Below are 21,860 nucleotides of genomic sequence, written 5' to 3' on the forward strand. Positions count from 1 at the left end.
CCCAAACTCATGTGTATCGAGTCGGTGATGCCATCCAGCCACCTCATCCTCTGTTGTCCCCTTCTCCTCCTGCCCCCAATCCCACCCAGCATCAGGGTCTTTTCAAATGAGTCAACTCTTCGCATGAGGTGGCCAAAGTACTGGAGTTTCAGCTTTAGCATCAGTCCTTCCAATGAACACCCAGGACTGATCTCCTTTAAACGGATGGACTGGTTGGATCTCCTTGCAGTCCAAGGGACTCTCAAGAGTCTTCTCCAACACCACAGTTCAAAAGCATCAATTCTTCCACGCTCAGCTTTCTTCACAGTCCAACTCTCACATCCATACATGACCACTGGAAAAACCACAGCCTTGACTAGACGGGCCTTTATTGGCAAAGTAATGTCTCTGCTTTTCAACATGCTATCTAGGTTGGTCATAACTTTCCTTCCAAGGAGTAAGTGTCTTTTAATTTCATGGCTGCAGTCACCATCTGCAGTGATTTTGGAGCCCCCCAAAACAAAGTCTGACACTGTTTCTAATGTTTCCCCATTTATTTGCCATGAAGTGAGAGGACCAGATGCCATGATCTTCGTTTTCTGAATGTTGAGCTTTAAGCCAACTTTTTCACTCTCCTCTTTCACTTTCATCAAGAGGCTTTTTAGTTCTTCTTCACTTTCTGCCATAAGGGTGGTGTCATCTGCATATCTGGGGGTTATTGATATTTCTCCCAGCAATCTTGATTCCAGCTTGTGCTTCTTCCAGCCCCACGATTCTCATGATGTACTCTGCATATAAGTTAAATAAGCATGGTGACAATATACAGCCTTGACAGACTCCTTTTCCTATTTGGAACCAGTCTGTTGTTCCATGTCCAGTTCTAACTGTTGCTTCCTGACCTGCATATAGGATTCTCAAGAGGCAGGTCAGGTGGTCTGGTATTCCCATCTCTTTCAGAATTTTCCACAGTTTATTGTGATCCACACAGTCCAAAGGCTTTGGCATAGTCAATAAAGCAGAAATAGATGTTTTCCTGGAACTCTCTTGCTTTTTTGATGATCCAGCGGATGTTGGCAATTTGATCTCTGGTTCCTCTGCCTTTTCTAAAACCAGCTTGAACATTTGGAAGTTCACGGCTCACATATTGCTGAAGCCTGGCTTGGAGAATTTTGAGCATCACTTTACTAGTGTGTGAGATGAGTGCAATTGTGTGGTAGTCTGGGCATTCTTTGGCATTGCCTTTCTTTGGGATTGGAATGAAAACTGACTTTTTCCAGTCCTGTGGCCACTGCTGAGTTTTCCAAATTTGCTGGCATATTGAGTGCAGCACTTTCACAGCATCATCTTTCAGGATTTGAAATAGCTCAGCTGGGATTCCATCACCTCCACTAGCTTTGTTCACAGTGATGCTCTCTAAGGCCCACTTGACTTCACATTCCAGGATGTCTGACTCTAGGTGAGTGATCACACCATTGTGATTATCTGGGTCGTGAAGCTCTTTTTTGTACAGTTCTTCTGTGTATTCTTACCACCTCTTCTTAATATCTTCTGCTTCTGTAAGGTCCATACCATTTCTGTCCTTTATTGAGCCCACCTTTGCATGAAATGTTCCCTTGGTATCTCTAGTTTTTTGAAGAATCTCTAGTCTTTCCCATTCTGTTGTTTCCCTCTGTTTCTTTGCATTGATCGCTGAGGAAGGCTTTCTTATCTCTTCCTGCTATTCTTTGGAACTCTGCATTCAGATGCTTATTTCTTTCCTTTTCTCCTTTGCTTTTCACTTCTTTTCACAGCTATTTGTAAGGCCTCCTCAGACAGCCATTTTGCTTTTTTGCGTTTCTTTTCCTTGGGGATGGTCTTGATCCCTGTCTCCTGTACAATGTCACGAACCTCCATCCATAGTTCACCAGGCACTCTATCAGATCTAGTCCCTTAAATCTATTTCTCAGTTCCACTGTCTAATCATAAGGGATTTGATTTAGGTCATACCTGAATGGTCTAGTGGTTTTCCCCACTTTCTTCAATTGAAGTCTGAATTTGGCAATAAGGAGTTCATGATCTGAGCCACAGTCAGCTCCCAGTCTTGTTTTTGCTGACTGTATAGAGTCATCCTTAATTGCTTTTTCTATATACCTTATATCTACTCCATCAGCAGATCCTGTCACTGCCTCAGGGTACACACCACTATCCTCTGGCCCAAACCACCAACTCTTGGCTAGATTGTTGCAGTATCTCCCTACCTGGCTCTTGCTTCTGCTCCTGTACTTCTATAGTCCAATTCTTAATCTTTAGAATAAACAGTATTGATTACACTATTCATTCTGCTATTCAGAACTCCAATTGCTTTTGTTCTCACTCAAAGTCAAAGCCAAAGTTCCTGCAGGATCTGGCTTCCTATCATCTCACTGGCCCCATCTTTGGCTCTCTTGTTTACTATACTCTGGCCACTTTGGCTTCCTTGCCATTTTGAAATCATGCTGAGCATGCTCCTCTCTGAGGGTCTTTGCATTGTTTTTCTGTCTAAAACACTTCTTCCTTGTCTCTTCATAGAGTCAATTGCAATCTCACAGTGCATGCTTCCTTGGCTACTCCATATAAAATTGTAATGCTCTTTCCTTTACAGTCTCCCCATTTTGTTTCCTGGCTCTATTTTTTTTTTTTTTTTTTTGAGATATACTTTACATATTACAGCATGTACATTTAAGGTCTACAAAGTATTAATTTCATATGTTTATATATCGTAATGGGGGGCTTTTCAAGTGGCTCAGTGGTAAAGAATTTGCCTAGCAACGCAGGAAACGCAAGAGACATGGGTTTGATCCTTGGGTCAGGAAGATCGCCTGGAGTAGGAAACGGCAACCCAGGGACAAAGGAGCCTGGTGGGTACAGTCGACTGAGCCACAAAGTCAGACATGACTGCGCACACACGCACATATACTGTGATATGATTACCATCATAGCTTTAGCTAACGCCTCTAATGTATCATATAATTATCATTTCTTTTATGTGGTGAGAACACTTAAGATCTGGTCCTTAGGCAGTTTTGGGGTATATAACATAGTATTGTTGACAATACTCACTATGCTGTGTATTAGATCTCTAGAATTTATTCATCTTCTACTTGCTCTATATTTATCTTTAGAATCTGTCATCATGATATACTAAATTCAGTTATTTTTTCTCTTTATTATTTGTTTCTCCCAAATAGAATGTAAATTTTTGTAGGTAGGACTTTTAATCTATTTTATTAATTTCTGTATGCCTAGCTCTATGATGTATAATACTGGACATTTAGCACATACTCAATATTTGTGAAATTAGTTCTCAATATATATATTCTAAAGGGAAACCATTAAAAAAAAGTCAATGTAAAATAGAACTAAAATGCCCAGAAATCATATTAAAAGCACTCCATAAATTCAAATTTCTATATCTTAAAAATTTTTAAAGGGATTTTTCTACAACCTTGAAAAATTAAAAATGTATCACAGGAAGTAAAACACTTCTTTTACTTTATGAAAAATGCTTCCCTTATATAGGGCTTGGACCAATAATATTTTAAAACATAATTTGGCCAAAAGCACAACATGAATCTACTAAATTCTGACTGATAAGAAATGAGCAATTTTAATTCAAAATTTAGTTTAATAATTGAATGCCAATGATGTTCCTAGCGAGAAGTTAAGCATATTCTGCCATAAACAAAATATAAGATTATGGAGGGTCCTGTCATTAATAAACAATCTTGGAGGAAAAACAACATATATTGAGGACAACCAGAGAATAAGAGAACTTTCTGTCTAATAACCTGTCAAATGCAATGTCTTACATAACACTTTTTAAACAGAGGAACAGTGGCTATTCTGACTAAAAACAGAGAACAAAACAATTTGATATATGGCAGAAAACAGGAAGGCTGAGCACAAAGAATTGATGTTTTGTAACTGTAGTGCTGGAAAAGACTCTTGAGAGTTCCTTGGACAGCAAGGAGATCCAATCAGTCAAAGCTAAAGGAAATCAACCCTGAACATTCATTGGAAGGACTGATGATGAAGCTGAATCTCCAATACTCTGTCCATCTGACATGAAGAGCCAACTCACTGGAAAAGACCCTGCTGCAGGGAAAGACTGAGGGCAAGAGGAGAAGGGGACGGCAGAGGATGAGATGGCACGACCAACTCAATGGACATGATATGAGCAAATTCCAGGAGATAGTGAAGGATAGTAAAAGATAAACGAAGGCTAGTAAAAGATGATGCTGTGAAAGTGCTGCACTCAATATGTCAGCAACTTTGGAAAACTCAGCAGTGGCCACAGTATGGAAGAGGTCAGTTTTCATTCCAATCCCAAAGGAAGGCAATGCCAAAGAATGCTCAAACTACCACATAACTGCACTCATCTCACATGCTAGCAAAGTAATGCTTAAAATTCTCCAAGCCAGGCTTCAACAGTATATGAACTGTGAACTTCCAGATATCCAAGCTGGTTTTAGAAAAGGCAGAGGAACCAGAGATCAAATTGCGAAAATCCAATGGATCATCAGAAAGGCAAGAAAGTACCAGAAAAACATCTACTTCTGTTTTATTGACAATGCCAAAGCCTTTGCCTGTGTGGATCACAATAAACTGTGGAAAATTCTGAAAGAGATGGGAATACCAGACCACCTGACCTGCCTCTTGAGAAATCTGTATGCAGGTCAAGAAGCAACAGTTAGAACTGGACATGGAACAATGGACTGGTTCCAAATTGGGAAAGGAGTATGACAAAGCTGTATTTTGTCATCTTGTTTATTTAATTTATAGGCAGAGTACATCATGAGAAATGCTGGGCTGGAAGAAGCACAAGCTGGAACCAAGATCGCCAGGAGAATAACCTGGCAATATCAATATCCTCAATAATGAGTATTAATAACCTCAGATATGCAGATGACATCATCATTATGGCAGAAAGTGAAGAAGAACTAAAGAGCCTCTTGATGAAAGTGAAAGAGGAGAGTGAAACAGTTGGCTTAAAACTCAACGTTCAGAAAACCAAGATCATGGCATCTAGTCCCATCATTTCATGGCAAACAGATGGGGAAACAGTGGAAACAGCGAGAGCCTTTATTTTGGGAGGCTCCAAAATCACTGTAGATGGTGACTGCAGCCATGAAATTAAAAGATGCTTGCTCCTTGGAAGAAAACTTATGACCAACCTAGACAGCATATTAAAAAGCAGAGACATTATTTTGCCAACAAAGGTCCGTCTAGTCAAGGCTATGGTTTTTCCAGTAGTCATGTATGGATGTGAGAGTTGGACTATAAAGAAAGCTGAGCGCCGAAGAATTGATGCTTTTGAACTGTGGTGTTGGAGAAGACTCTTGAGAGTCCCTTGGACAGCAAAGAGATCCAACCAGTCTATCCTAAAGGAAATTAGTTGTGAATATTCATTGGAAGGACTGATGCTGAAGCTGAAACTCTAATACTTTGGTCACCTAATATGAAGAACTGACTCATTGGAAAAGATCCTGATGCTGGGAAAGACTGAAGGCGGGAGGAGAAAGGGACGACAGAGGATGAGATGGTTGGATGGCATCACTGACTCAATGGGCATGAGTCTGAGTAAACTCTGCGAGTTGGTGATAGACAGGGAGGCCTGGACATGCTGAAGTCCATGGGGTCGCAAAGAGTCAGACATGACTGAGTGAGTGAACTGAACTGAGTGAAGGACAGGGAAGCCTGGCATGCTGCAGTCCATGGAGTTGCAGAGCCAGGCAGGACTTAGCGACTGAACAACAGAAAACAGGAAAAGTAATATAATACTAATATATTTTACAGATAATGACCCCAAATTAGAAACATGAATATACATTAGTATGTTGCGCAGTACTCTGTGATGGAGGTACGATCTGAGGGGGGCCTGAAGGACAGAAAAGGTTAATGATTAGAGAAGAGGAATGGGAAAATACAAGTCCATGAAAGAACCAGCATATAAAAAACAAGAAAAAGGGGAACCTTAAATGAGCCACTCAATTCAGAATCGAATAATTACTATAAAATAAAACTCAGCAGTATACATCAGACATTGTATAACAGCTGTAATATTCACGACATACAAATAATATATATCTTCTTCTCCTCCATCCATTGGTGATCACATATGAACCACTACTGAACTTACTTAACATATGCTTACCAATGTTACATGTACATTATATAAATGTTCTCTTCCATATCCCATAAACATGGTCTAAATTCTTTAAGGACAGAGACTAATTGCTCCTTGAACAGTTTTTATGGTACTATTAAATAAATGAAGTACATTAAGGTTTTACTACAAAGTCCTGGAAGTTAAGGGAAATATCCTTAAGTTTTTCAAGACTCAGTTTCCTCAGCTTTATGATGAAGGGATTGAAAAAAAATGACAGTCCAAGATTGCATGATACTCATATCAATGTTAACTAAAAAATAGGCTAATATTCTTAGTATTCTAGTATATTAAAGAATTTAAAAGTTTTTTTTAAAGGATATAAATATCCTGTTAAGAATAAGAAACATCTGTATCCTGAGGATGAACACAACTGGGAGAGTTTGAAATACTGGTGTGTAATTTTTATTGGGAACAGAAAAAGAAAGTCCCCACAAGACATGAGAGTGCATCTCAGGGAGTATTTGGTAACTTTTAATCAAAACACATTTTATATTTTTGTTTACTTAGGAAAGTCTATGTTTTTAGTTCCTGACTTCAACAGCTGTTTTCCAAATGATAAATTTCTCTTTACCAGTCTGAAAATGGCCTTGGAAGGTCATACTATCTTGTATATGTATCTGAATTTAACTATGCATGGGGAAAATCTTAGATTAGAGGTATAATAATTCATTTCAAATTTCTCTAAAAGTAGAAATTCTAAATATAGGACTTATTTATGAAGAAAACCAAAAATTTCTCTGAAAAGGTACCAGCAATTTTCTTGAGGTAGAAAACCATACTGAAAATACTGAAAAGATCAAAGAAAAATTTCACACCTCCAGGATGTCCCTTGTAAGACAAGACCCTTGGGATCTCAGTTTGAAGAGATTATAGACTCCAAAAAGTTCTCCTTGATGCTCTTTTGATCCTTGAACTGCTTCAAAATATCGCTTGGCATTTTCACTTCCAACCACCACACAGTGAAGTTGCTATAACAGAAAAAACACAAGATATTTTTGAAGTGTTTGCTCCAACAATATGTCAGAATTTCCTGGCATTCCCTGTATATACACAGCTTTAGCTCGAGCAGGCAGAATCTCCGTAGGGAGGAAATTTTATTTTAATTTCCCTGGCAGATGTTGCCATTATGGTGAAATAATCTGTCCAGTCTTATTAAAGAACAAAATCTTACATTTCCTATTTTATCTGTTTTCTAACAACTGACTCAAGATCATATCTCTCTATGGCCTAGCCACCTGATGTAAAATGTAAAAGGCACACATTTGAAAACACTTTTCTCCTTTCTAGACTCTTAGTTCAATGGAAAGTACTAAAACTGGAAGAAATAGTCCTTACATCACCAAAGTTAAATTATAATCTAAAGTAGTTATACAATAACCACATTGGTATCAAACTAATTGTGGCCATGGTTACACTGTCAACTAACAGCAAAAATCCAACCACTGTTTAGACACATTGCATCCCTGAAACAATTGTGAATTCAGCAAGAACACTGACATGGAACCCTTAAGGACATATACCACTTTAGTATCAACTTAATGTGTCTCCTGATTAGATATTTTACTGTATATTAACTAAATACACTTTGATTAATCCCATGTACACTCTAACATTTCTTAAAAGAAACAAAGAGTGAAAAATAACCTCAATCTATTGCTGATGGAAGGATTAGTAAGAAGTGATACTTTGTGATTTTCACCAGGCTGATTTGTACTATCAGTTCAGTTCAGTTCAGTCGCTCAGTCGTGTCCAACTCTTTGTGACCCCATGAACCGCAGCATACCAAGCACTATAATTCATTGTTATAGGGGCTTCCTTGGTGACTCAGGGTGAAGAATTCACCTGCCAAGGCAGGAAATGCGGGTTTGATCCCTGAATTAGAAAGTTCCCCTGGAGATGGAAATAGCAACCCAACTCCAGTATTCTTGGTATTCCCTGGTGGCTCAGACAGTAAAGAATCTGCCTGCAATGTAAGAGACCTGGGTTTGATCCTTGGGTTGGGAAGATCCCCTGGAGAAGGGAATAACTACCCATTCCAGCATCCTTGGAGCTTCCCCAGTGGCTGAGTGGTAAAGAATTCACCTGCCAATGCAGGAAATGCAGGAGACTCAGGTTTTGATCCCTGGGTTGGGAAGATCCCCTGGAGGAGGAAATGGCAACTGACTTCAGTACTCTTGCCTGGAGAATTCCACGGACAGAGGAGCCTGGCCAGCTACAGTTTATGGAGTCACAAAGAGTTGGACATAACTTAGCAACTGAACAACAACAACCAGTACTCTTGCCTGAGAAATCCCGTGCACAGAGGAGCCCAGTGGGCTAGAGCCCAGTGGGTCGTAAAAGAGTCAGAGACTGAACGACAACAGGAAAAATTGCTTTAGGTGACTAAAATTATTCTTACTAACAACAGCTTCTATTTATTGGATATATGTGTAGCATGTTTATATTCTCATTTAATTCCTACAATCCTATATTATCTTCTCCCTTCTAGAAATAAAAGAACTTAAATTTAGAGAAATTAAGTGTCTTTCTCACAGCTGCCCCCCTAGGAAGCATCATTTGTAGAATTTATTCCTGAGTTTGGCTTAACACAAAATTTATACTTGTATCAATTTCTCATCGCCAGATGTCCCTCTTAAAACAAGACCCTTGGGACCTAAATTTGAATAAGTTATGGATCAATACACTGATTTGATTAGTTTTATATGTGTCCCCAAAATACAGGTTATAGTCCTGGAAACACATAATCACAACAGCAACTGATTTACTTGACGGCCCAGTTACTGATGATTTTACGCTTGCTACTGACACTTCCTTAAACACGGTATTCCTTAAACACTTCCTTAAAGTCTATATTGTCAGACTGTTGTACTAAATATAATCACCAAAGTAATTTGTAAGCATTCATCTGAATCTTTGTCTCCTACCAAAGCTTCATCACAAAAAAGACACATTATTTTGTACTTAAAATTTAAGTTTTCCAAAGTGGCCCAAGTAAAACTGAAGGCCAGATGCATCCATCTCTAGGGTAACTATAACAAAACCATTGTTACAAATCAAGAGGCTAAGGGGGAAAATATCAGTATTTGGAAAATGCAGTTTCTAGCTTAAGAAAAAACCCATGCAAGGCTACGAAATGCTTAGATTTCCTCACAGTATACAAGATATGCAAGAAGTAAAAAAGGAATAGTCACCGTGTTAAGAGTACATGACCCCATCCTCCATCTTCAAGGCCAGTAATGAGGCATCTTCACATCATTCTCTCTAACTCTCTGCTTCTGTGGTTATGTTGCCTTCTTCTTTCCTTTTTCTGACCCTACTGCTACCCCCTCCCTTTACAAGGACCCTTGTGATTACACTGGGCTCACCCACATAATCCAGGTGTGTTCAGGGAATTAGGATACAGGTATATGTGGAGGACTATATGGTTTTTCCTGTGGTCATGTATGGATGTGAGAGTTGGACTGTGAAGAAGGCTGAGCGCCGAAGAATTGATGCTTTTGAACTGCAGTGTTGGAGAAGACTCTTGAGAATCCCTTGGACTGCAAGAGATCCAACCAGTCCATTCTGAAGGAGATCAGCCCTGGGATTTCTTTGGAAGGAATGGTGCTAAAGCTGAAACTCTAGTCCTTTGGCCACCTCATGCAAAGAGTTGACTCATTGGAAAAGTCTCTGATGCTGGGAGGGATTGGGGGCAAGAGGAGAAGGGGACGACAGAGGATGAGATGGCTGGATGGCATCACTGACTCGATGGACGTGAGTCTGAGTGAACTCCGGGAGTTGGTGATGGACAGGGAGGCCTGGCGTGCTGCGATTCATGGGGTTGCAAAGAGTCGGACACTACTGACCGACTGATCTGATCTGATCTGATCTGATTACTCAGCCCACCACAGTAAGGAGGTGCAATAAGCATCATGAGAGCTTGTCAAAATGAGACAGAAGGCCCCTTGAAGGGGTTCTCACTGGTCAAAAAATGAGTTTGAACATTAAAAACAATTCATGATATTCAGTGTGTTCCTAAAATTTGTTACTAAAATACTAGCCCATGAGTCCACACAGATTAAATCAATGGAAGAGAAAGGAAAGCTCTCTTTTTGGTAAAATGCCAACAAATATAAAAGAAGTAATAATGGAAACAGAAAAATCACCATCTGACAAACCATCACAGTGGTAGCTGATTCAGGTAGGAATCATCAATGAACACTAAAGCTGATGAGGAACAGGGTACAGTTGTCCCTCATCCCTTGGTACGGTTCCAGGACCCCCATGTATATCAGAAACCATGCATGCTCAAGCTGCTTTTATGAAATGGCATAGTATCTGCATATAAGCTAAGCATTACCTTCCTATATGCTTTAAATCATCGCTAGATTACTTATAACACCTAATACAATGTAAACTCTGTGTGCTGTGCTGTGCCGAGTTGCTCAGTGGTGTATGATTCTTTGCAACCCCATGGACTGTAGCCTGCCAGGCTCCTCTGTCCATGGGGATTCTCCAGGCAAGGATACTGGAGTGGGTTGCCATGCCCTCCTTCTGCGATCTTCCCAACCCAGGGATCGAACTCAGGTCTCCCACACTGCAGGTGGTTTCTTTACCATCTGAGCCACCAGGGAAGCCCAAGAATACTGGAGTGGGTAGCCCATCCGTTCTCCAGGGGATCTTCCTGATCCAGGAATCAAACCGGGGTCTGCTACATTGCAGGCAGATTCTTTACCAGCTGAGCTACTAGGGAAGCCCAAACTCTGTATAAATACATGTAAATACAATGGACAGGGAAGCTTGGTGCAGTCCATGGGGTCGCAAAGAGTCAGACACAACTGAGTGACTAAACTGAACTGAACATAAATGGTATACAAATAGCTAGCACAGAGAAAATTCAAGTGTCACTTTAATCCACAGTTGTTTGAATCTGTGAAAGAAGAACCATGGAAACAGAGGGCTGACTGTATTGGCATGGTCTCCAATGATCTTTTCATAATATACATATATCAACTTACAAATGAAAAAAGTGGTAACTCTGCAGTGGAGAAAGCTGGTAGACACAAACTTGACAGGTGATCAAGATTAATATCACTGGCGGGTCAGGTCCTCTAGGCACTAGGAGCCTTCTGACAATGCGATCAGAAGAGCACAGCATTCTTTCTGTGCCATTCTTGTGAAAGCTGCTTGAGTTAGGACATGAGGAAACATCAAATGGACACGCTGAGAGAAAGTATACACAAGGAAAGGCTTTACTTTTTAAAACTGTCAAGGTCATGAAAGACCAGGAAAGCCTGCACAACTTAAGGCTGAAGAAAACTTAGGAGACACAAAAAGAAATGTAATTACGATCCTGGATTGGAATTTGAGCCAGAAGGAGAAAGGAGACGTTGCCAGGAAAGCTGATGAAATCTGCATGGGTTCTATGAATTATAAGGTAATGCTGTAAGTGTTAGTTTCTTGATTTGGATACCTACATTTTTGAGAAGAGAGTAGGGGATGAAGGAGAAGCAAGCTGCAGAAAAATATGTAAAACTGAGTGTTTATAATGCATAAAGCTATTTTTATATGTACATTTAAACAGAAATACAGAGAATGTAGAGGTGATAAGTTTACAACTTTCAAATAGTTCAGAAAAAGAATAAAGATCATGGCTGAGTGAGAGAAGGAAAAAGCACATGTGGTAAAATGTTAACAACTGGAGAAGTTAGGTGAAGTTAATTTGGAGTTCTCTGTGCTGTTCTTGCAACTCTTTTGTAAATACATATTTACTGCTAAATAAATTATATATACGTGAAAGATGAATTTCTGATGTCAAACTAGATTATATGCAGTGCTCCAAACCAGAAGGAGCACAGTCACTGTATCATTGTATAAGTGTTTTTAAGTATAAAATACCTGAAGACTTTTATCATAAACAAATGTAAACAAAAACATCAAAGGGCAAGTCTCCCTGAATGATACAGATTATCCCTTATCAATCTAACCAATACTGTAATATTTAGGTTTATCCTTCATAGAGATTTTTCAATGCAGTTAGAGCTATTTTTAGATACATAAATTTTTATGTATATTTATGTAAATTTTATATACATAAATATACATAAATAGTTTTATAAACGAACACAATTGGTATACATGTTCTGCAAGTTACTTTTTTTGCCCCACTTAAAATGTCTTAAAGATTGTGTCACATAGGTACATTTGCTCTATAATCTTTAAAAAAATTTTTTGCTGTTGCAAGGTATTCCATAATGTGGTATATCAGAATTTATGTTATTCTGTTACTGTTGGACATTTAGGCTATTCTTTTTATCCATTTTTCAAACAAATACTAACAATTCTGAACAGAAATCCTTGTCATTCTTCACTGTGCATATGTGAGAATATTTCTACAAGGTAAATAGGGAGAAAATGCATTTAAAAATGCTGTTAAATTAACTTCTAAAATAAGTGCTCGCTGTATTCCAAAAACACTAAATGAGTATCTCTTTAAAAGTATCTCCACCAATAATAAGCAACATTAATCTCCCCAGCTCCCTAAAAAATACCCCACGGAACAAAAAGTATTTTGTAGAACATGTAGAACGCAATCTTATTTTATTTTGTATTTCTCAATTATAAATGTGGTTAAGCATCTTTTCGTATGCATTATGTGTACATTAGTATTTTTTCTTCACTAAAATGTCTAATCAGTCTTTTTATTGATTTGTAGGAGTTCTTTATATATTATAGATGCTACTCCTTTGTTTATTATATTTATGGCAAATATTTCCTCCTGTCTGTCCTTTAATTTGGCTTGTACTTCCTTTGTCATACAGAAGTTTCATATAAAAATGCAGTCAAATTTACAACATTTGCCTTAGAGGCTGCATCAGTTTCCTAAGGCTCCTGTAACAAAGTACCATAAACCACGTGGTATAAAACAATAGAAATTTATTCGCTCTCAGTTCTGGAGGCTAAGTCTAAAATCAAGATATTGGCAAGGCCATACTCTCTCTGAAAGTTCTAAGGGAAGGAAAATCCTTCCTTTCTTTTTCCTAGTTTCTGGTAGTTGCTGGCAATCCTACGCATTCCTTGGTTCACAGCTTCATCACGCCAGTCTTTGCCTCTATCATCACATGGCATCCTCCTTCTGTGTTTGTCTGCATCCAGATTTCCCTTTTGTATGAATATCAGTCATACCAGAATTAGGGCCCACCCTAATAGAGTATATTGGAGAAGGAAATGACAACCCATTCCAGTGTCCTTGCCCGGAGAATCCCAGGGATGGGGGAGCCTGGTGGGCTGCTGTCTATGGGGCTGCACAGTCGGACACGACTGAGGCGACTTAGCAGCAGCAGCTAATAGAGTATAACATCATTTAACTTGATTACATTAGCAAAGATCTTACTTCCAAGTAAGATCCCATTCACAGCTACCAGAGGTTATGGACTTCGCCATGTTTTTTATTTCACTTTTTTGTGGTGGGGGAGGGGGGGCACAATTCAACTTCTAACAGAGGCTTTGTTAAAGATTTTTATGTTTATGTTCATGAGACATATTTGTCTATAATTTTCTTTGCCAATTTTGGTTTCAGTATTCTTCTATCTTTCTAAAGTAGGCTGGAATTGTTCCCTTCTCTGTTCTCAAGAGGAATATTAAATGTTTGGTATAATTCACCACTGAAGGAAAAGTTTCCACCACTGCGGAAAACTTTTGAATTAAAAATTCATTCACTTTCTCTGATAATACAGAGCTATAATTTCCCCTCATTTTAAGTTACTGCTCCTAGATAGCCAATATTGCTAATAACAATTAGATATTTACCTAATTCTAGTACTTTTATAATTTTTTTTTCCTCTCCATAAAGTTTATCTCTGGGAATTTTAAGGATTTATCTTTTTATCCTTGGTATTTTACAACTATAAAAAGACAATCTAAGTGTGGATCTATTCTCATTTATCCTATTTAGCACTCAGTAGGCTCATATAATAATCTGTGGACTCTTATTTTCTACTACTTAAAAGTTTCATCCTTTATTTGGGGCTTCTTCCTTCTGTTAACTTCTTCAACTATAAGACTGACACTGGAAGTCCTAGATCTAACCTTCATTCCTCCTAACTGTTCTTACATGTACTCTGTCTCTGTCTTTTTGCTCTGTAATCTAGAAGAACTGTGTGGCTCGTTCTTTCAGATGAAACTTTGCTCTTTGATATTCAGCCTATTGCTGGAGTTTTTCATTTCTGGATCTCTAATGGATATTTTTCCAGTAGTCTTTTCTTATTTCCAGGATCCTACAACCTCACTTACCTTTTGAATATTTATAGTTTTTTAAAAATCTTCTACTCTTTTCTATTACTTTTGTTTTCTCTGATGTTATTTTTTCAGTGCCTATAATAGTTCCTAGAGGATTCCCAGATAGAACAGTGATAAAGAATCTGCCTGCCAATGCAGGAGATATCAGAGACATGGGTTTAGTCTCTGAGTCGGGAAGATCCACTGGAAGAAGAAATGACAGTCCACTCCAGAATGCTTGCCTGAAAAATTCCATGGAGAGAGGAGTCTGGCAGGCTACAATTCATGGGGTTGAAGAGAGTCAAACACAACTGAGCACACACGCATATGTTAGTTCCTATATCTCTTGTAACAAATTATCATAAACTTGATGGCTTAGAACAATAGAAATTTATTCTCTTACAGGAGGCTATAAGTCTGATATCAGTATCAATGGAATAAAATCAAGTTTTGCAGAGCCATGTTCTCTTCACAAGCTCTAGGGTAGGATCCATTCCTTGCCTCTTCTCACTTCTGGTGGCTGTCAGCATTCTTTGGTTTGTGACTACCTAGCTCTAATCTCTGCCCTGTGGCACTGCCTTCTCTTCTGTCTGTGTCAGATTTCCCTTTGCTTCTTATTTATAAATCACGACTTAGGGCCCACCTGAACAATCAAGGCTAATCTCCCCATCTCAAAAAATCCTTAATCACATGTGCAAAGATCCTTTTTTCCATATAAAGTAACATTTACAGGTTCCAGAGATTAGGACCTGGTATCTCTGAGGGACACTTTCATAGTGTTTATTTTCCAAAACTGTTCCATAGTAACTATTTGGGGGGGGGGTGTGTTTCATCTGACTTCAAATGTCTTACATGCTCATCTAGGCCAACTGCAATAATTATTTAAAGCAGGCAGCAGGTGGAAGGGTTTCCAGGCATTTATTATTTTGGACTTTCTTCTCTATTTCAGCAAAAATTTGGAGCTTTGCTTCTTTCCTTCCAGTATTTCTATGTTTTGTTCCTAGTAGAGAGCAAACATTTCCATTGGCTGTAGTTTGGTACAATGGGGGAAAGATCATGTTAGATTATTAATAATACCCCAAAGAGGGGGCATTATACTTAACCCAAGTCTCCTTTCTTTTTTTAGTATCTATGACTCTAAGCTTGGAATATTCGTAAGTTGCACCTACCTTTTCCAGTAATCTTCTCCTGACTGATTTCTTCCTTCAATCTGATCTCAGCTGCCCTTTGTCTTTCAGGGTTCCTTATCATTTCTAGCCCGCAGAGAGAACTCTTTTGCTTTCCAATATTTTTACAGGTTTTTTTTTAAACATCATTTTAGATTCCCCGCCCCCGCTCCAAGAGATCTGAGAACACTTGTGAGGCTAGAGTGTGTTTGTCATTTGCACCCTTGGTTCAAAATCCAATCAATCTTTTAAGTCACATTTACGCCATTTCTCACATGATGGCCATCTTATCTTTATTTGTGCCTACCAAGTTGTATGGCTGAATGTTCCCTAAGGTTTATTTTAATAAGCAATTAGATCATACAAACTTCTAACAACTTTAATTACTTTCATGTTCTGAAGACTTTTTATTACATATTATTATGTAACAGGCCAAACAGGCAAAAGGAAATAATGGGATTGAGAAAAGAGCCTTACTTGTGACAAGTCAAAGATAGTATTTTAAAGAGCTGCTCCAAAGATGCAAAAAACAATATTCTACTTTTTCCCAAGATTACTTAAATATGTCTGAAAAGATAATTTTCAGGCACTGTGCTATACCAAAGAACAAAAAGATTAAAAGTTTCTTACAAAGCTAAATGCTTTAAGAAAAATAAAAATTTCTGTGTACAATTCTACTTTTAGAATTAAGAAAATAGCATAAATTTAAGGTTGGATCATTCTTAGGTTAACTACCACCACATGTAGCAGATGTTTGCTCTTAAACAGATTCCAACTAAATATATAGGGAGTAATTCAAATTTAACATTTATAATTAAACTTGAACCTCATTCCAGATCTTCTCAAGTGGGCAGTTATAGACTAAATAAACTTTGTTTAGAGGCATAAATGGAGCAGTAATTGATACCCTAAGGATAGCACAGAGTTAATGCAATTTTAGATGAATATTAAAAACACCAGCACAGTAGTTAACTGCACTTGAGGTCTATTCCTATGATTCCATATATTGGGGCATCCTGGGTCCTGGTTTCATTATATAAAACCTGAAACGTTTGTATTAGATATCTCTATGGTTTTCCTCTCTAGTCTTCTTCATGTTATGGCACGTACAGAAAATGGTAACATGTGAATGTCTATTCTGAGAAGAGGCTACTCAAGGATGGAACCTGGCTTAGGTAATCTTGCTGTCCAGAGAGCGCAGGCTGTCTGGGTACACTGATACCACATCTGTGGCATACACTTAGCTGTGACCTTGCTCCTCAAACTGTGGTCTGTAGACTAGCAGTGTTAGCACTTCTGGGAGCTTGTTTAAAATGCAGAATCTTGGGCTCTACCCAGTACTACTAAATGAGAATCAGTATTTTTAAAGATCCCAAGATGATTTTGTGTGTACAGTAAAGTATTGCTGTAAGAAAACTTCAGCTCTAAAATTCAATGAACCAAAGAATTAGTTTTTTAGAAGTGTATTCTAGAGTATATTTCATCATCTTATTAAATTCATTATTATAGCTAGAATGAGATAGAAATATATTTGTATACAAATTTATTATTAATTTCCTAAAACTGACATATATTAACTTTTAAATAGAAAAAGGGAAATACATTCACCTGCTTGTATACTTGTCGTAAGTACATGATCTCCTCCACGGTTCCCAAGGATATCAGCCTAAGCACTTTGACATCTCTGCACTGCCCGATCCTATATGCTCTGCAGAAAAATTAAAAACAAAAGGCGACCAAGATCAAGTGAAACAACTTCAAGTTCAGGAGGCAGCTTTATGGATATAAACATGAAACATTACTAAAATTTTAATTGAAAAAAAATCTTATGTTTAGGTATGTGCTATGCTTTGTGCTGAGTCGCTCAATCGTGTCCGACTCTTTGCAATCCCATGAACTGTAGCCTGCCAGGCTCCTCTGTCCATGTTTAGATAGGCTGTATTATTTAATAATAATGTAAAAACAGAAATTCATACAAAAAGGAGTAGAAAACATATATATATCAACTTAATTTCTGTTATAAACATTACTTTCTACTGTGCCAAACTTTTCCTAAATTCAGATTTTTCTTTTATGGCAGTCTTAAGCTTATGAAGGGCTCCATTTATATAAAACCTCTCAAAAACGCAAACTAATCCATAGTGACAGTAAGCAGATCAGTGGTTGCTTGGGAATAGGGGCCTCAGGAGAGGAAAGAGGGATGGATTACAAAGTGGCACAAAGAAAATTTGGAGGGTGATGGATATGTTTGCTATTTTGATTGTGGTTATGGGTTCATGCTATATTCTTATATCAAGACTTATCAAGTACACTTGAAATATGTGCAGTATATTGTACGTTAATTATACTTCAATGAAACTGTTAAAAAAAAAAACAAACCTGAGGAAAAGCAGTTAATCAACTGGCAAGCCTACAGAAATGCAGATTTATACCCTTCATCTACTGAGATTTCCATACAGTCTGTCTGACTGGACCACTCAGTTGGTTAGTACCCCAGGTGTTTTGATACGGACTGCAGAGCTAATTAAAACTCTAACCTGACTCACCACACGGGTGAACTATAGGTACAATCCCTGTGGCTTCTCCCAGGTGGAGGTTTTATTGGATGTTCTGAATGAGATCACCTGCTTCTAAATACCTGTTACAGTCATGGGGGATCATGGGCAAGGCCATACTGCCTCATGCTTGAAAATGTTATAAATTGGGGAAAATTTAATTTTGACCTTATAAAGTCACACTATGTTGTTATATTTGGTGCTTCCTCTGCCTCCTTTGCCCATTCCTCCTCCCAGAGAAGGGCTTTTACTAGAGGACATATTGGGGTACTGAAAGTCTTGCATTCCCAGAAAAGAAGGAGTACTCTTGTGACACAGCAAAGCCAGGGATAAGTTACTGCATTGTCACTTGCATCCTGCAGCCTGGATAGAGAGGGGCTCATAATCCCTTTCTCTCCCCCAAGGCATTTGGGTCTAAGGATAAATACAAATGGATCTAAGGAAATGTCCTTTGGTGTAAGTCAACTGTTTGCTGAGTGACAGACTGTGTTAGAACATTTACTCTTTAATCTTTACAGACAAAACCTTGTAACATGTTATACTGGACCCATGCATCATCAGTTTCAAAGTCTATAAAGTACAAATATGTAAAAGGTCTTTAATCACATAAAGATGAGTGTCAAGAAACTGTTATACAGTGTGGAGGTCAGTATCTTCACTTTTCTTGTTTCCTCCAGTCAGAGTCAACAGAAGGAGAGGGAGAAGAAGAAGAATCCCATTCATTTAGTTTTATCATCAACTAACTTTCACTGAATGCCAAAGCAGAGTGAACTGTATTTTGAGGGACCACTGGGATAAATAAGATGGGTCCTGATGGCCTAGATGAAAAAGAACAAAATTACAACAAGTGTTGTTAAATCAAAAGGAAACGGAAATTTTTCTATGGTTTTCATTTGACCACTTTCCTGAGCAGCTGTCACTGGGAAGAGGCTTGTTGAAAGTCTAGGCTCTGCAAGTCAGACTACAAGGGTTCAAATTTATCCTATCTTAAGCTGAAACCAACTTAATTTCAATTGCATTAAACCACCTTTACAGCTCTGCTATCACCCTTTATTTTATTGATGTTACAAATTATATCTTTATATGCCATGTATTCATTAGCAGAACAGTTATAATTATTTTTATGCACTTGTCTTTTAAAATTGTATAGAAAACAAGAAGAATTATAACTCAAAGTTAAAACAATACTGATTTTGGTATTTGTCTATGTATCAATGGGAATGGGTGAATTTAATTCAGATGACTATTAAATCTCTACTGTGGGCAAGAATCCCTTATCAGAAATGGAGTAGCCCTTGCATTACACAAGAGTCCAAAATGCAGTACACAAGAGTCTGAAACGCAGTACTTGGGTACAGTCTCAAAAACAACAGAATGATCTCAGTTTGTTCCCATGGCAAATCATTCAATATCACAGTAATCCAAGTCTACGCACCAACCACCAATGCTGAAGAAGCTGAAGTTGAATGGCTCTACTAAGATCTATAAGACCTTCTAAAACTATCACCAAAAAAAGATGTCCTTTTCATCATTGCGGACTGGAATGCAAAAATAGGGAGTGAAGAGGTATCTGGAGTAACAGGCAAGTTTGGCCCTGGAGTACAGAATGAAGCAGGGCAAAGGCTAATAGAGTTTTGCCAAGAGAACCTACTGGCCATACCAAACACTCTCTTTCAACAACACAAGAGAAGACTCTGCCCATCACCAGATGCTCATTACTGAAATCAAACTGACTATATTCTTTGCAGTCGAAGATGGAGAAGCTCTATACAGTCAGAAAAACAAGACTGGGAGTTGACTGTGGGTTAGATCATAAACTCCTTCTTGCCAAATTCAGACTTAAATTGAAGAAAGTAGTGAAAACCACGAGGCCATTTAGGTAGGACCTAAACCAAATCCTATGATTATACACTGGAAGTGACAAATAGATTCAAGGGATTAGATCTGATAGAAAGAATGTATGAAGAACTATGGATGGAGATTCCTAATACTGTACAGGAGGCAGTAATCAAAACCATCCCCAAGAAAAAGAAATGCAAAAAGGCAAAATGGTTGTCTGAGGAGGGCTTACAAACAGCTAAGAAAAGAAGCGAAGTGAAACACAAAAGATAAAAGGATAGATATACCCGTCTGCAGGCAGAGTTCCAAAGAAGAGCAAGGAGAGACGAGAGAGCCATCTTAAGTGAACAATGGAAAGAAACAGAGGCAAACAACAGAATGGGGAAGACTAGAGATCTCTTCAAGAAAATTAGAGATATCAAGGAAACATCTCATGCAAAGACGGGTATAATAAAGGACAGAAACGGAAGGGACCCAACAGAAGCAGAAGACATTAAGAAGAGGAGGCAGGAATACACAGATGAATCATACAAAAAAGGTTATAATGATTCAGATAACCATGACAGTGTGATCACTTACCTAGAGGCAGACATCCAGGAGTGTGAAATCAAGTGGACCTTAGGAAGCATTACTACAAACAAAGCTAGTGAGGGTGATGAATTCCAGCTGAGCTATTTCAGATCCTAAAAGATGATGCTGTGAAAGTGCTACGCTCAATATGCCAGCAAATTTAGAAAACTCAGCAGTGGCCACAGGACTGGAAAAGGTCAGGTTTCATTCCAATCTCAAAGAAGGGTAATGCCAAAGAATGTTCAAACTACAGCACAATCGCACTCATCTACAATGCTAGTAAAGTGACAGTCGCTTAGTTGTGTCTGACTCTTTGCAACCCCACGGACTACACAGTCCCCGGAATTCTCTAGGCCAGAATACTGGAGTGGGTAGGCTTTCCCTTCTCCAGGGGATCTTCCCAACCTAGGGATTGAACCCAGGTCTCCCACATTGCAAGTGGATTCTTTACCAGCTGAGCCACAAGGGAAGCCCACCATGCTAGTAAGGGAATGCTTAAAATCCTTCAGTCTAGGCTTTAACAGTACATGAACCCAGAACTTTCAGATGTACAAGTTAAATTTACGAAAGGCAGAAGAACCAGAGATCAAATTGCCAACATCTGTAAGATCACAGAAAAAGCAAGGGAATTCCAAAAAAAATTTACTTCTGCTTCATTGACTACATTAAAGGTTTTGACTGTGTGGATCAAAACAAGCTATGGAAAATTCTTCAAGAGACGGGAATACTAGACCACCTTTCCTGCCTCCAGAAAAACCTGTATACAGGTCAAGAAGCAACAATTAAAACCGGACATGGAACAATGAACTGGTTCAAAATTGGGAAAGGAGTATATCAAGGTTGTATATTGTCACCTTGCTTATTTGATGTCTATGTAGAGTACATCACGTGAAATGCTGGGCTGGAGGAAGACAAACAGATGTGGAAAAAATAGAAACAATAACAGACTTTATTTTCTTGGGCTCCAAAATCACGTAGACAGTGACTGCAGCCATAAAAATTAAAAGATGCTTGCTTCTTGGAAGAAAGCTATGACAAACCTAGACAGCATATTAAAAAGCAGAGACATCACTTTGCCAACAAAATCCATATGGTCAGAGCTATAGTTTTTCCAGTAGTTACGTACTGATGTGAGAGTTGGACCATAAAGATGGCTGAACACCAAAGAATTGATGCTTTTGAACTGAGGTACTGGAGAAGACTCTTGCAAGGAGATCAAACTAGTCAATCCTGAAGGAAATCAACCCTGAATATTCATTGGAAGGACTGATGCTGAGGCTGAAGCTCCAATACACTGGTCACCTGATG

At 38.5% G+C, this 21,860-nt stretch overlaps 1 protein-coding gene across 4 annotated transcripts in view; it reads right to left on the minus strand.

Moving 5' to 3' along the window:
* Positions 1 to 21,860, minus strand: part of LOC104985718 (DNA excision repair protein ERCC-6-like 2) — a 158,752-nt gene that overhangs the window by 45,428 nt on the left and 91,464 nt on the right. For all 4 annotated transcript variants that reach the window (XM_010836019.1, XM_010836018.1, XM_010836021.1 and 1 more), the window contains 2 exons: positions 17,197 to 17,296; positions 6,982 to 7,134 (listed from right to left, as the gene is read on the minus strand). In XM_010836019.1, coding sequence (XP_010834321.1) covers positions 6,982 to 7,134; positions 17,197 to 17,296 — 253 coding nt within the window. The remainder of the gene's footprint in view (positions 1 to 6,981; positions 7,135 to 17,196; positions 17,297 to 21,860) is intronic.

This window comes from Bison bison, unplaced genomic scaffold (assembly GCF_000754665.1).
Source record: "Bison bison bison isolate TAMUID 2011002044 unplaced genomic scaffold, Bison_UMD1.0 scf7180017864057, whole genome shotgun sequence".
Lineage (NCBI taxonomy): Eukaryota > Metazoa > Chordata > Mammalia > Artiodactyla > Bovidae > Bison > Bison bison.